At 39.7% G+C, this 16905-nt stretch overlaps 1 protein-coding gene across 21 annotated transcripts in view; it reads left to right on the top strand.

Annotated features, from left to right (window-relative positions):
• AOPEP (aminopeptidase O (putative)) overlaps window positions 1-16905 on the top strand; it is a 539402-nt gene that overhangs the window by 266782 nt on the left and 255715 nt on the right. For all 21 annotated transcript variants that reach the window (XR_007478127.1, XR_007478131.1, XR_007478129.1 and 18 more), the window contains 2 exons: window positions 6750-6812; window positions 7216-7290. Coding sequence is in view for 15 of the 21 variants with exons in the window: in XM_049711495.1 (XP_049567452.1) it covers window positions 6750-6812; window positions 7216-7290 (138 nt within the window). In the remaining 6 variants the exon portion in view is untranslated. The remainder of the gene's footprint in view (window positions 1-6749; window positions 6813-7215; window positions 7291-16905) is intronic.

Here is a 16905-nt window from a genome sequence, read left to right as displayed (position 1 = left end):
CCTTTATGGTATGGGATTATATTTTATGGGCTGTGTTTTAATGTATGGTTGATCTGATCCACATAATAAGCAAATATCTTAACGCGAGACAGTCGGGCTAGATGTTCCCTAAGCCCTCATGCTAGAGTAGAAAGAACACTACATTTCCAGCCGGGAGGTCTAAGGGCCACACAGTATGAGATATTAAAAGCACTATACTTCCCTGAGACTCAGTCTCTTCATCCTGAAGATGGGACAGTATGAGAAACAAACAGAACAGTCTATATGTGGAAGTGCTTTGTAAACTTAATCTTGTACAAAACTGGCCACTCTGGTTCTTTCTACCAGTTCTGAGGTTCCACGGTCTCTGATATATGTAGTACTTCAGCACTTTTTTTTGTCTTCAGGTCACTTTCCTCCAGCTTCTAGTGACGTTGTGTTGCTTCTTAGTTCCGGTAGTCTACACTTTTGATAAGTAACAACTGCCTTCTCTTGTAAGCACATCGCATGTGTCATTTGATCTTCACAACTCTATGAGAAAGAGGCTTAAAGAGGTCAGACAGCTAATATGTGGCAGAGCCTGGATTCAAACCCAGACAGGCTGTCTGCGCACTCTTTATACCATGCCGCCTTACCGCCTGGTCATACTAGTCTCCTGAGGACAGGGATGGTGTCTTATTCATCTTTGTGTTCACAAAGTCTAGTGCTCTGTTTTGCAGTAGGCAAACTCAATGTGTTTGTTAAGTGAATAACCCGTCTATATGTTCCTCTGGTTTTGATATCAAAAGTGATAAAATACTTGGTTGGTTAACATTTTTATATTAGTCCTCTGTGATGTTTGTATAGTATTATATTTCTTTTTGGCTTTATTTTTTAAACAGTTCTTTTCCTCAAATTTTATAAATAGGGTATAATCATAAGTCCTTGCCTTCTATACTTCACTTCTAAGTGTTAATGGAGCGAAATACTAGAACCATAAAATTTTTTTCAGACCCCCTTCCTCCCTCCAAAAGAGAAAAAGAAATTTAAAGGAAGAAAAAATAAACCCAGAATATTTTTATTTATTTATACTCCTCCTTGTTCAAAAGAGAGTTAAGCAAACTCTTAGAAAGCAAAATATAACATGATAAAAGTAAATTAAAATAAGAAAACTGAAGCAATGTGAAAATAACGTTAGGAAAATAAGATGGGGCCAGGAATTACATTAGCATACAATATGTACCCCCTGAAGTTCCTATACTTGGCTTAATGTAGGGTCACAGAGCTTTCTAGAAGAAGGAAAAAGGATCAATTTGCAGTGTTCATGAGGTAAAACAAACCAGTTGCCTAAGTCCAGCTATTCCTGATGTTGATACTACGGGGAAGTTTTTCCTATGGGTCCTCACAGAAAATTACTATTTAATATAATAAACAACCATCTAAAACCATCCTTACAGTAAACAGTGTGATGGATTTTATGGGTTGTTTTTCATAATGCACCTCAATAAAGGTTGATGGCTTCTTCCCAGAATGTAATGCGATAAAAGGAATGTCCCGGAGCACCAGTAAAATGCATCCTGCACCAGCTGTGAGGTGGTCTGCCTTAACCCAAGAAAATCTTAGACTCTCCTGGGCAGGAGTTTTGGTATCCGCAAACTCTGTGAACCTCCTGACAATTGGTGTGTTGGGTGGCTGTGCACCTTGGTGTATTTTTCTCTGGGGAGCCAGTAGTTGATAGCAAATGCTTCATCAGATTTTCAGAGGGGATCAAGAAATGGAAGAACTGAGCATGCTACCTCAGGCAAGCTCTGTAAAAGTTTTTGAGCAACAGTGAGTTCAGAGTTATGGTTACTAAGAGGAGAGGTTCTGTCAGCCAGGTCACTGCGAAGCAAGTGTGGGATGGATTTCCTTTTTTGAAAACTATGCTTTATAAGGACTTCCACTGAGAAGTTCATTTGGCAGGGCCAAAATCTTCTTCAGAAAGAAATTAGGCATTCATTCTAACATACAGACAAAATGGGCAATAAATTATAATACAAATTATAATTTTTCTAAAGTCAAATAAGTCAAATATAAAGATATCATAAAGGAATGTTACATTTTAAAATGAAAGAGCAAAATTTAAAGACATAAACATTGGCTAACTTTGCCCCTACTCCTTGCTTGTCATTATTTGCAACCTGAACTAACCTTGATTTTATTTCCAGACATGTGTAGACTCTTACCTTCTAATTTACCCTGAATATATGTTGGCTATAGAGCCCTTCTGAAGCCAGCAAAAGCTTCTGGACGTTTCTACCTTGTTTGGTATTAAAAAGTCTTTTGACTTCTTATAGTGGATAGTTTTCCCTCTGCTGTGCATAAGGGAGTATAATTTGCCATCTGAAGCTGTTCGGTCTAATTAAAGGGCTTCCCTCATTAGCCCTTTCAGCCTTCTGGTTGCCTAGGAAGGCATGCTGCTGCTTCTCATTCCTCTGGACTGTACCTCATCACCAAGCAGAGGCACACATCCATATTAACAATATGAAATTTGTATCACTATCATTTTCCAGTGAAAGGAGTCATTTCAAGGAGTTACTTCCTCTCGACTAAAAAAAGAAAACAGAAAAAGGATTTTCCCTCCAAAAGTAATCTCCAGCCACTAGGTTAAGTAATGCTTTTATTTTAAAAGCAATGGCATTTTCCTCAGCTCCTGAAATTGTCTTCAGCTGTTATAAACTGCTTTGACAAGAAAGTTTCTTAAAACATTTTTTTTAAAAAAAACTTGCATCTCTACTAGACAAGCCATTTTTAAAGATATAATTAAAATAGAAGACATCTGTTTTTAAAAGATAGCTTTAAAGTGCTTTCACCACATTTTCAAAGACAGTTATTAGAGTATTCATCCCCAGCTACAGAATTCAATTTTTTAAAAAGTCGTCTTCTTCAAGTTTCACTGGGGTCCTTCACTGGGGTCCCCTGATGAAGAAAGGTAGATTTAGGTGGACAAAAGGAGAAACGTGTTGAGGTTATATTGAACATGCTCAAAGAGAATTAATACTTTTCCAGGGTCATGAAATATGTTAATATTTCATTCCAGATTAAATTCAGCTCCTACCACCACTTTGGGATACAATTTTAGTGAATAATATATGAGGGAATTAGGAACTTTTATTTCCCATTTCTATTTTATTTTTTAAAAAAGGTCATTTTAGAAGTACCCTGGCAATGTAACTGAAAACCCATGGTGTCTCCTTTTTAAATATGTATAATTCTGTGCTCTTTACAAATTAAGATATTTTAGTAGAGCAGGAGTTAATTAGAAAGATCTTCTTCTTAAGATTTTCCCCCATGAAATTTCATATGCCATTTATTCAGTCATTTATTCCTTTATCCTTCCATTCACTTACTTAACACATTTATTGAGCATCTACTATGTGCCAGGCAGTGTTTTTAGTGACTGGACAAAAATCAGGAACAGAAGGGACAGGATCTCTTTCTTCCTGGACCTTAAAATCCAGTCAGGGAAATAGATATTTGATAAGTTAATAAAAAATAGTTATAATAGAACTGTATAACACAAGAGTGAACCCGAATGTAAACTATGGACTTTACTTAATAATGTATCAAATATTGGTTCATTAATTGTAACAAATTCCTGGCACTGAGGCAAGAAATTAATAATAAAGGAAACTGTGGGTTATGTTGGCACATGGGAATTCTGTGCTATCTGCACAAATTTTTCTAAAAAATAATGTCTCAATAAAAATAAAACATTTTAGGGCTTCCCTGGTGGCGCAGTGGTTAAGAATCTGTCTGCCAATGCAGGGGACACAGGTTCGAGCCCTGGTCTGGGAAGATCCCACATGCCGTGAAGCAACTAAGCCCGCATGCCACAACTACTGAGCCTGTGCTCTAGAGTCCACGAGCCACAACTACTGAAGCCCGCGCGCCCTAGAACCAGTGCTCCACAACGAGAGAGGCCAGTGCAATGAGAAGCCCGCGCACCACAACAAAGAGTAGGCCCCGCTCCCTGCAACTAGAGAAAGCCCGCTTGCAGCAATGGACCCAACGCAGCCAAAAATAAATAATTATTTTAAAAATAATTTTAAAAATAATAAAAATAAAAAATTTAAATATCTATAAAAGATAATTACTTTCAAGGAAATAAACAGGAAAACACAGTGGGATGACATAATTTGGATTGGGGAGTGAGGAAGACCTTTCTGGGGAAGTGTTGTTTAAGCCCAGCACTAGAGAATAAGTAGGAGCCAGCCAGGCAAAAAAGAGAAGGAAATGCATTCTCAGTAAAGCAAAGTGATACCATTTGAACTACCTTTGTAAATACCATTCTGGTTTCTTTGTGGAGAAGAAAGATTGAGGGGGTGGGTTTGGGGGGCAAGAGGACAAACAAGGAGACAAGTTAGTAGGCACTTAGAATGGACCACAGCTTTTGCTACCCACTCAGAGTCCTAGAAGAGCAGAGTAACAGTAGGATGTTTTCTTGCTCAGCTTGTGCCAGAAACCGTTAGATTCTCTGTGAACTGGGTGCTAGCAAGAAAGGAGACTGTCAGTGGCACCGAGATGGTGTTCCCAGGTCTCAGTTCTTAAGATCTTTCCACTGGCTCAAAGGGATTTTTAGAATGAGGAACAATCTTGTGTGTGTGTGTGTGTGTGTGTGTGTGTGTGTGTGTGTGTGTGTATTTGAGACCACAACCAGATGAAAATTATAAGGGGAAAAAGCTTTCAAGTACTAACTACCCAGCTGTAACAGCAGATTTTCATAGAAGTCTGTGTAAGGTTTAATTTGCAATAGTTATCTTTCTTCCTGCTGCTGGATTGTTGGAATTTACTTTGGTTTTTGTTTCTTCTAAGACATGTTTTTAAATTGTTGCTAAATCAACAAAGAGGACACTTAAGAGAGGTCCATTTAGGCATGGCACTGTACATCAATATTGAACTGTTTGTATCAGGGAATCTTAGACATGGTGAATTCCCAAGAAAAAAAATTCTAGTGGGTAAAGGGAAATGTCAGTCAGTGATAGATTTCTATTGATTCTGGAACTGTTATTAGTAGCAGGGAAGCTTAAATAGTTCAAAGTTTTATTTCCATTTAAAATTACGCAGCTCTGCAATTACATAATCCACTTCATCATTTGTAATTTTAACCTGCCTATATTGATGTGCATTTGAGGCTTGCAAGACTATCTATTTTTGTGCATTTCGTTTACAGTAAAAAAATTGTATGCGATGGTTGTACATTATATATAAAAAGATTCGATAACACCTAGAAAAAATCTTTAGCAAACGAGCATGCATTTCATAGCACTTAGCTAATACCGGTTAATATGTTGATTTAACTCTACATAGGGTTTTTTTTTTTTTTTTTTTAATTCCTGTTAACACAAACACCGAGTCAAGAATCTCCCGTTTGAGCAGTCCTGTTGTTTGTTTTAGGAAACAGAAGTGCATCATCAATGTAATTTTAAGTTAGTCCAGTTATGAATCTGGGATGAAGGGATAAAATAAAGTTTTCCACTCTGATGTCTCCATTAAGAAGCTCCCCTTTGTGTAAAATACTCCATGGCAAAGTTGCTTCTATTTAAAGTAGTGAGTTTGATCTTGGCTTTGATCTAAAGCTTTTGATCTTGAAAGAAGGATGGAGTAGCAATAAAGAGAGGGCAAGACAGATTTTCTTTAAAGAAATGCGATAAAGTTAAAGGAATGGTCAACATCAGCAAACGCGAGTGCGACCCGACTCTTCTCCCAAAGCACTCACCCCCCAGGCTGGTTCAGCCCACTTCTGATGAGGATGGAAAGAAAGCCTTTTGGGGGTCGGCGGAAAAGACTGAGGGTATCTCACACTTTTATAAACTGAGTGGAAAGTTCACCCCTATTTATGAAGACGTATTGACCCCTGCTAGTCGCTTTGGAGGGGTCCACAGGCCGGGCAAGCGCGGCGCCGGCCGGGCTCACCCAGAGCGCGTTAGCTCCCGCGACGCGCGGGCGGAGCCCCGGGTTCGCCTTTCACGCGCTCGCGGCTTCTCCCCCAGGAGGTCACCTGCCACCGCCCCGGAGTCCGGAGGGGCCACTGAAAAAGGTCAACTCAATGGCGTCTAATCCATTCCCAGAGAAAACTCCATTAGGAAAGTTCCTTTCCCTCCGCGAAGGCCATCTGGACACTTAGGTTTCTGACCCGAAGGGCGAGTTCAGGCTGGCCGCGGGGTTGAGGGAGCTTTTGCCGCTAAGCCTTTTCGCCTGCCGGCGGGCAGCAATTCTGCTCCCACCGCAGTCAAGAAGCCCTTTCGCGGTACCCGGGGTCCCGCAGGCTTGTGGGCTGGAAAGGTAAGTGCGCGCGCCGGGGATCGGCCCGCGCGTGGGAGGGCGCGGGCAGGACGCAGGGAGGAGAAGAAAGATGTTTGCGAAGAGAACAATAACACAGGCGGAGCGCCGGCGGGGGTGGGGGCGGAGGCGACCTGCGGGGAGGGCGGCGCGGCCGCCTATACCTTTAAGGCAGGCCCCGCCCCCGCCCAGCGCCCGCCCGCCGCCCGCGCCGCCGCCCGCGCCGCCGCCCGGGCCCCGCGCTCGCCCGCCGCCCGCGCTGTGCCTTAGGTGTTGCGGGCCTCGAGCGTTCCCCGCTCTCCGGCGGGCCGGCGGGGCGGACGGCCCTGGGCGCGGGTTCCGGCGCCAGGCTCCCACCTTCACCTACCGCGGGCGAGGTACGGGGTTGGCGCGCCGAGTTGGTGGGGCGCGGGGGAGGGAGGCTGGGGCGGCTCTCGGGAAAAACTTGACTCTGTCCCCTTCCCCCGCAGCCGCTGCAGAGGGAGCGCCTGGCCGGGGCGGAGTGCGGGCTCGTGCGGCAAGTGAGCGCCGAGGTGAGTGCGGGCGGCGCGGTCCTTGGGCTCCCTCCCTCCCCGGGCGGTGGGTCGCGCGTTGCATCCCTGGCGCGGAGACCCCGGTCGGCTGCGTCGCGTAGCAGCGGTGGGTAAGATGGCCCTCGTTCGGGGGCTCTGGCTCCCACCGGCGCGGGGGCGGCAAATCGGGCCGATAACGGAGGGAGCGGCCGGGGCGAAGGTCGCGGCCTCGGCTCGCCGCAGACCCGAGGGCCCCCTGCGCTGAGGCGGCCCCGCGAGCCCCGAAGGGTGCCTGTGGCTCCCCCAGGTGAAGCCGAGGAAGGCTATGTCGCGAGGCTGTCGATCGTTTGTTTCTTACGCTGAGGGGCGGCCCTCAGGACCCGTCGTTCTGTGTTTAAAATGCCCTGTGGTTTTTGAACTTCAGGTCGCCAAATGGGTCCGAGTGAACAGGAGACCCCGAAAACGGAAACGAAAGGAGACAGAAGAAGTGTTGGAAAAGGTAGGGGTCCCCGAAAGAGAGCACTGGATGGAGTTCTTGATCAGTCTCCCCGTCTGGCCCTGAATACTTGGTCGCAACGACAGAGTAGCTTTTTTTTTTTTTTTTTAAGTTTGCAGTAAACCTTACATATACCTGGATAGTTCTATAGAAACGCTGGTTGATAATTCTAGTGACTTATCAACGTACTGTGTTCTCAGGAAGTTAGAATGACCCAGGATAGAGATTTCTTTCATGTTTATTAAATAGAGCGTTAGGACATAAGCGAGTTCCATTATTACATTAGACCAGTAGTATTTATTATGGTATTATATTATTATATAACTATCTCTATAAAAGGGGGTTGTTCTGAATAAGTCACCCACAGTATCAGGTTTCTCTGCTTGGTCGTGACAGAGACAGTAGCACACTCATTCATTTAGACTTTAGAGTACTCTGAAAAATGGAGAGAGAAAATGAAAGAAGTGTATTACTTTTGAAACACTAGGAGAGATTTTATTTACTAATGCAAATGAGAAGTTTGTTTTTCTACACTTAGAATTTCAGTATGCTACTTTGCAGAAGTTTGGACTACCTGTTTTCTCCTGAAATTGTGTTAAGTCAAAACTTGATTTGTCATTGTAATAAGTAATACGAAATAAGGTAAGTAGTCTGTCGTTTCCTGAGTGATTTCATTGAAAACTCTCAAAAGTGAATAACGTTTTTACAAACCTTACAGCAGATATGATTTTTGTTGCTTTTGCTTTAATTATTTTACTGTTTTTTGATTCTTGAAAGCACCAAGGGATTAAAATAGCAGTGTGTTGTTTTTCTGCTGCTAGAATGTATGATGAATCACTTCTGATTCTGAAGCCAAATTCTTGCTGATAGCATTGCTGCCAACTTCTGTGATGTGTTGCCTTAGTATGGGCATTGCAGCGTCCGAGAATGTGCACAGAGCACATCGTAATGAAGGTGATACCAAAGTTTCAGAGTGCATTTAAGGATACCAAGGGCAGCTTCTGAGAGAATTACAAAAAGAACTGGCCTAGGAGTATAGTCATTTGTAAGGAGTCATCCAGTGTGTGAAGAGTGTGACTCTTTAAACCAAGAGTCACATATGTCACTTCAGTTAAACAGTAATAGAAAAAGTTGTCATTTTGAATGGGCTTGAGTTTTCTGACCATACCTTGACATGCTATGGTAGGTCGTGTTTGTTTAACTTTCATGGTCTAGGTGTTTTTAAAAATGTTTGTGAGGTGATGGATAGATGAGATCATAAAATGTTCAAAGAAGGAAAAAGAATTACGGCTTATTTAGTATTTTAAAAAATAGTTTTTAGCTGTTATTTTTTTAAACCCGAAGTAAGATTACCCAAGCACACAATGTATCATGCATAAAAGAAGTGGAAGCCCTTATCTTTGTGGATTACCAGCTACCATCACTACCAAAATCTGAATTTGAAGTAACCGTTATCTGTGACACCCAAGACCTGACCACTGCCTTCTGAGAATGAGAAGGGTAGGGACTGAGGATTTTGCCTTCCAGGAAAACTGGAGTTCTTCATTGAGCCATTTCTCCTTGAGAGAGGCTGTTGTGTTGGAGCTTATGGGGAGGACGCACTTTTGACTTTTCTTAGAAATTGTAGGCAGCAGTTTTGAGGAGGACGTGAAAATGAAGTGGGTTGAGACCATCATGCTGAGCTTCCTTTCCAGGAATGGAGCTTAAAGCTGACTAGCTTTGAGGGTGGAGGTGGGCAGGGCAAGAAGGTGGGAGATTTCAGAATTGTATCAGACAATATTAATTATCAGCGTCTTCCGTCTCTCCTTCTGGTTCTGCACAGCGGCTGAGCCCTTTGCCCACTGTTTTGCCTCTGCCGCACCTGGGAGAGAGTTTGGAGCTCACTGAGGCAAAGCACATGCAATATTTTCAAGGGCAGGGTTTAGAAAGGGGGAGCGATCAGCTGCCAGGGGCATGAGAACAAGTTCTGAAAGGCACAGAAGCTACCCTGCAGCTGGTAGCCGAGGTGTGTCCTCTGATTGTCCGAGTGTCTATTCCAAAACGCAGATCAAATTCTGTGCTTATGGGTATTCAGATAGGTCATTTGTTAACTTTTTGCTGGGATTTGAACCTGTTATTCGTAGGAATGTAGGTAGTTAACTTACTATTGAGTTTAGTAAGTTTTTTTAAATGTTTGCCATAGCAGAAGTCAATTTTTCTTTTTTCATGCGTTTACTGTTTCTCTGCAACGTTAGAATAAAACTATGGTGTTTTCTGCTTTTATTCATTTGATGTAACTGTAAAATAAGAATATGAGTTTTAGTCGTTTCTGGTTGGTTGTACATTTAAAATCTAGCCATTGCTTTTATTTGCCTACTTTGTCTTTGCCTCTTTCTCTCCCTCCTGCTGCCCTTTCCTCCATCCCGTAAGTCTGTATTTGCACCTTCAGGCCTCAGGCAGAATTCATCCCTGATGGGTGAACTTGTGGGATGACTGGTCTGTATTTAACTATGCTAGGGTCATAACATTTTTTCTCTGATTTTTACTGACCTGCTCGAGGAAGGAAAACAGAAAGCAGTGGTGCAAGGCCAGAGTCTGAAGAGGGGCGTTTGGTGAGGAGTTAAACGTTAAAGAATGGAATCTTACAGGAATGATTATTTCCCCCCCTTAAAATCTTGAAGGCGCTAAGTGGTAGGCATAACCTGGTGTAACTTGAAATACTAGTTGAGGTTTTCAGTGAACTCAGAAGGAGAAGCAAAACAAACTTATACTGTGCTCAGCTGTGGGTTAAAATAACGAATAATGAAATAAAGTAAACTGGGTGAATGAGAGGTACCACCGGTAAAGTGATTTAAGATGCTCTCCTGGCCTTTCCTGGCCTACTGCTGTGTTGTGTCATTCCTACCCACCCACCAGATAGCTCTGCTGTCTCTCTGTGCTGTCTTACGGATTTTCATTTCTTGTCTTTTCTGTAGATGCGTCATTCTTTTGTCTGCATTTTCTCCTATTTTCTCTCACACTTATTTCCATTTTACTTTATGTTTTAGCCCTTTTTCCACTGGTGTAACTGAATTCCTTTACATTGTTGGTTTTTTTTCCTTCAATTTTAGTTACAAAACTCACCTCTCTTTTGCTTCTGGTCCTCAGGTATTTTCTCCTTACATTCTGATATTCCTTTTTCACTATTTCGAGTTCCTTTTATTTAGTTTGAATAATTTATGCAACAGAAAGGCAAGGGGAATGTGAACAACTATACAAAGAACAACTAGGATGAATGGATCAGGCTGCTCTGCAAGGGGCGGGTCAAACAATGGCGATTGCCGCAGTGAATTGTATAATGTATATTTTAAAAAATAATATTAATAGATTTTACTAAATGACTACTGGTTTTGGAAGAACACACATTTTTTTTCCTGCTTTTATTTTTAACTGGTTCAAAGATAAATACAAATTATCTATCATATTGAAAGATTAAGGACTAATATAATGTTCTTATAAATATACACTTGATAATACAGCATTTTCGATAATTCTTTAATCAGTAGTCTAAGGATTATATAATAATTTGTGAAATCATATATTTGAAGAAAATATCTGACTGGCATTATGATTTTTTTAGAGGAAGAAAATTCCAGTTTTCATATTTGAAAGAAGTACCTTTTCTACTTTATGCACATCTGAAAATAGAACAAATTTTAAAAATACTAATTTCTAGTCATCAGTAAGTAATATGATGTCAGAAGTACTCATTGGCATACTTTCAAAACATTGAAAATTCAACAATACTAAGGTTTGCTGTTATTATTAACAAGAGTTCCTTCATGTGTGTCTGTTTACAAGCAAGTGCCTTGCTGAGGGTAAGATTGGCCTCTGTTACGATTAGTCATAAGAAACGCTAGGTGCAAATGGTCTCCAATAAAAGCACCCTTTAAGGTTACCTTAATTATTCTTTTCTGCCAGAACCTGAAAAATAATACCCGTAAGCATAAAATTGTTTAAAATTTGGTGAAGTTTTCCTTGAAATATTGAGCGAAACATGAAAATCTAGAAAGATGGTTGTGAAACTGGATTCATAGCATTTAGCGGCCATTTTAGTGGTATCTAAATGGTAAATTCTATTTTCTGAGTCTTTGAGAGAAAATACTGGAACTATTTTCTTTGTGACAGTATCCTTCCTAAATTCTGGACCATTTTCACTCAGCTTTTTCATTTGTTCTTTCCACACGCTTGATTCTGAACTGAAATCATTGATAACCTTGATAATAATTCACAGAAGATTTTTTAAATCCAACTTGGCTTATGCATTTTGCCACATTTATTGCTCCTTTTAAAATTTTACACATTCTAGGAGAATGTTTTTATTACAATTCTGATATTGAAATATTCAAAATGATAAAGGTAGGTACAAATTTTAAACTATTTAATAAAGTGCTTTACTGCTATTTGTCTTTTGTGACAAAGATCTGTTTTCTATTTGGTTTATGATTTCTGGAAAACAGTGTTTAAGACTAATAAAAATTTTCTGTTTTTTTTCTTGGATCTCTAACAGCAGTCGGCAACGGTGTTAGGCTTGACTTTGCAGCTCTTAGGATTCAAAGCTTGGCAAAACGGCACAAGATGAATTTAGGGAGTGCTGAACCAAAGGGTCCCTCCTCTTTATAGGCACTACCTGCATTTAGCAAAATGGTAGGTGTGGGCAGCCACTCTTCTGTAACTGAGGCAGCATTCGTGTTGAGTGGTTTCCCAGGCACTGGTGCCCTTTCCTCTTTTCGAAAATGCTCTTGCCATGTGAGAATTCATAACTAGTCTACATTTATATAGCTGTAACCTCTTACAATAGCTTCATTGATACTTGATCTCGTAGAAAAGCTTTATGGATTCTAATGAGTCACAGCTCTTGAGGCACCAGCCGCCCTCTCTTACGCCTTCCCTATCAGTGAGTGGCTTTGTGTCCTCTCTTGTACTGATTGTGCCTTTGGATGACGACTTACTTGAGTGATAGGAGGAGGCAGAATAATTTATTAAAAATAATTACAAAGAAACCAAACAAAAGGGGGAATTATAGCACTGTTAGTATGCAATTCGTTATTTTATTGCTGAAATATTTGGAACTCAGTCTTTTTTGTGCGTCTCCCTCTTTTCCTTGTAAATCCCTAACAAATACATAACTTATTAAATTTTCTGTACCAGGTCTCAGGTTAGATCTGGTTTCACAAGATCTTGGTTGTTTTTTTGTTTTTTTTTTTTCCCCCTTAGCTGGACCAAGGAAGAATTGCTGATAAAATGTATTTTTGGTAGCCTCAGGAAGGAGGTCTGATCTGTATAATTTTATAGGATTAAATTTTCATCGATTTCGTAGATTTTTCTTAAGAATCTGCAGTTCTTTAAAGAAAAGTGAGAATTTTGAGTGTACTAAAATTTCTTCCCATTTTCAGCTGGCATGATGGGGAAAATTTAAAAGTCATCCACTTACCCTCATGCACTTATTCACATATTTTAAAAAGAATCTTTGAATGGAACTATTACTGTAATAATAGCTGACACTTATCATGTGTCAAACACTCTTCTCAGTGCTTTACACGTATCAACTCATGTAACTGTACCATTAAAGTAGTTTCACAAAATAGCAATATGATATGTCAGATGCTTTGTGGAGGTAGATGAGTTATAAACAAATCGAATAATTGTTGTAGAAAAGAATGCTTTGGGCAAGACTTAAAAATTCTTTTTAACCCAGGCTATTGACATTCCTAGACCACCAACATAAAGCATACGTTTCTAAGTTAGGAAAATCTCAACCAGCATGTATTTTGGAAACACTTGAAAGTGTGCAGATAATTACACCATTGTTGATTTTAGCAGATTTGATGCCAGCAGCCATCAACTCTTATGTGCCGTGAGAGATGAAAGCCATTTTAATATAAAACATAAGAGTTTGGCTAGAAAAGGGAGGCGGGCAGAGGAAATTTTTGTGACTTTTAGTTTTATAGGAAGCATTAGTTACATTCCTGTGACAGAATGCTTTACTTGGCAATCATTCTCATCTTAGGCATTTTAATGAGCTGCTGTTTTGTGCCTGGTATCATATGGCACTAATAAGATGCATTATTTTAGTAGCACCTACTGGTGTCAGTGTAGTTTAGGGCCTGTCATTGTTTCCATTAATCTTCTATTTTAGGAGGCCGACACTAGCATGTGTCTTTAAGTCTAGCCAACATGTATTTCATTTATATTTCTGGGTCTCTGCACAAAGGAAAAATGACACTCAAGCCTTGTGTTTCCAGTACTTAGAAAAGGACCTGATCACATACAGCCTCAATAAATATTTGTGGAATGAATTAGATGAGTGAATCTCACAAATGGTACCTTTCTATAAAGTTATACCTGGCTTTTGCATTTAAAAAAAATTTAATGTCCAGGTTTTTATTTTGTTCTCTAATGACGGAGGTTTCCATTAAAGCACATTTGGTAGAGCTTTCCTGGCTGTCGTGGGTCATCTTTTTCATGTCTTCTATAAAGAGAGCTCACAGCCAGGAAGACTGACACTGATCCCAACTCTGCCACCTAATTATGTTCCTTAAGTTTGTCGCTTGACTTTTGCTTTCATCTGAAAATCCTTTCATTTAATAGGCCAGTTAAGCCAATTTGTATTAATTATAAAATTAATATTTACAGTTTTATGATACATTTTTTTCTCTTTTGTCCATTTTTTGGCATTTAGGAAGGCTTGTATTTTTGTTCTAATGGTTACTTTGACATGATAACACATTTCTGCCTCTTGTCCACTTTTTTTGCTCATGTGTATTGATTTCCTGCTGTGAGCAATAGTAAAATTAGATACTAACCTTTTCTTGCCCCACCCCACTCTGTCTTCCATCCTGTGACTTGAGGTGTTGTTACCTTTTAGCTTCCAGGTAAATACCTATGACACAGTCAACAAACTAATAGTATTTTTCATATAATCTTCCCGTCCCCTCTCCCCTTTTTGATAGTTGTACCTACAATGTCAGAGGATGTAACCAGTACATATTATACTGTATCCTTTATAAAATCACTTAGTTTTAATTCTGCAAGTCCATCTATATTTAATGCTCATCACCTACCCTTGTATTGATCTTCAGTCAGTTTGGTTTTTTGAAGCTAGTTTTATAGTGGATTTCTCAGGAAGAGCTTGGGGCAGCAGTAGTTCCTGAGTTCTTGTATGTTTATAAGTTTTTGTTCTTTATACACGAGGGTCAGTTCAACTAGACATAAAATCCTTGGCTCATATTTTCTTTAAGTATCCTAGATATGTTCCTCCATTGTCTTGCATAAAGTTTGACAGTGGCCTCATTTCTTTTCCTCAGAGTGACCTGGTTTTTTCTCCTGGATGCCCAGATTTTTTTTCTGTAAATTCCCCAAATTTTTCTTTAATATAACTCATTGTGGGTCCGTTTTCCCAATTGTCACTTGCTTTTGAGCTTTATTTTCTTCATCTGTAAAATGAGAATAATGATAACTGTTTTTGCCTGCTCAGGGAGTGGATTTGAAGACCAAATGAGATACCGTATATAAAGTGCTTTACGTTTATTTTACTTTCCTGTTACCCTTTAAGATGCCTTGTTGTCAGGAACTTTAAAATTTACAGTACTTCATTTTACAGTCAATCGGATTCGAGTTGGCTTTATATTTGTGAGAAATCTAAAGTGGGTACCCTGAAGTCTTCTGTCTGTATTCTGGCAGTGAATAAACTCACCCTGATCCACTTGGGTAGAATTGCTGGCCTAAAAGCACTGGTGCTTTTTGAAAGTGTCTCATTTAGAAAACTCCATCTCCATTGTATTCTTCTCATACTCTTTCCTGTCCTATGTTAGTTTCCCACACGAAACTCTGGGGTGGTGTGATTTTAGTTTATATGTGCATAAAACAAGGCAGAGGAAAAAAAGTTAAAGGACTCTATTTTTTCAGATAATGAGGAGAGCTGAAAACCTGAATCAGTCTAATCAGTCGACATATTTTCTTAGATTTGTTGTATATAAGGCCCTGTGTAAGAAGCTGCTGGAAAATGCCAAAGAAACAGGAGATGTCATTTCTGGCCATGGGAGATAAAACACACAACATATCAAAGATCATTTACTACAAGCTAGCATGTGATAAATAAATCTAAACCAATGTAGCACAAACTAAGGATATGAGCATATGATGCATTTTACCTGAGGCTACCCTGGACTAGAGTTTCCATTCCTGGGCCTTGTTTTGATAAAGCAGCCCTGTACACATGCAGGCTGGAAGTTATGGTGGGAAATGGAGTAATTGAATTAACTGAATCCATTTTAAGCTTTTACCTGATTTGTAAGCACAGATAGGGGTTTGATTGACATACATATAAATAGTGTTAGTGTCTTTATTGAATATGTGATTTTAAAAAATAAATCCATCCATGTTTTGCAAGTAAGCCTGGAACCCATCATAAAAATTCTTCTGACACTTATGAATCAGAATGATTTGGAAACCCAGGGCTAGAAATGTAATACTGTTTATGATTCTGTGTAATGCATTCCTTATTAAATTCTATATTTACTTAAAGTGTTTATTTACTAACTTCATTGCATAGCCACAACACATAAAACATAAATGAGTAAGGAGTAGGGAGTACAAAGATGAATGGAAAACAGTCCTCAGAGAGTTTACAGTTGAGATGTAAAAAACTAGAAACAGAAGAAAACAGAATTGAATGAAACCTGTATCAGAGGTACATTAGGTATGCATACAGAGCAATTTGGATCTCATAAGGAAAGGAAGCCATATCACTTTGGGCTATTTGCATTATCCACAAGCCTTGTCCAGGCTAATAGCAGGAAACAAATATTTGCTCCAGTTCATTCAACTTCTGTTATTTTGTAGAATTGAGGATGCCATAATTTCTGTTCTCAAAATTCAGATTGTCTTCATAAGAACATACTGAAACTGTGAAGTCGGTATAGTTGACCCTTGAACAACTTGGAGGTTAATCCAGGTATAACTAGCTTACAGTGAGTGCTCCATATCTGAGGTTCCTCCACATCCCTGGATTCAGTCAACTATGGATCATGTAGTACTGTAGTATTTACTAACGAAAAACATCCGCATGTAAGTAGACACATGCAGTTTAAACTCACATTGCTCAGGGGTAAGCTGTATTTCTCTTTGGCTCACTAATGTGAAATCAAAAGTGCTGCAGCAAGTTTAGGCTACCTCTGAACTTGAGGATGTAAATTTTTCCTTCTATTTCTCTATTTTTTTTCCTTTTATTTGCGTCTTTCAGTTTGGGGTTTTTTCCTTCCCTCTAAATATTTGGTTTCAAGGCAAAATGAGAAATGAGAATGTTTCAGAGTTAGGGGTGGTGACTTCAAGTTCCAGAGCTCTTCAGAGTTGCCCCCTCTTGTGATTTTTGGATGTTGTGTTCTCTTATTCAAAAAGTATTCCACGTGTTTTCAACACCACAGATGACCTCTTTTTTTTTTTTTTTTTAACAGTATTTTAAAGAACAGTTATATACCCCTTTTATTTTTTGGTGATGAGAACAAATGAACTTGTGAGGTAGGCCACAAAAATGGCATTAAGTGTATATCCAAATCATTGATCATTTTATGTATCTTTCTATAAATCACACAAGCATTT

The sequence above is a fragment of the Orcinus orca genome, chromosome 6 (genome assembly GCF_937001465.1).
Source record: "Orcinus orca chromosome 6, mOrcOrc1.1, whole genome shotgun sequence".
NCBI lineage: Eukaryota > Metazoa > Chordata > Mammalia > Artiodactyla > Delphinidae > Orcinus > Orcinus orca.
Note: the sequence above shows the minus strand (reverse complement) of the source record. Positions and strands in the feature narration are given on the sequence as shown.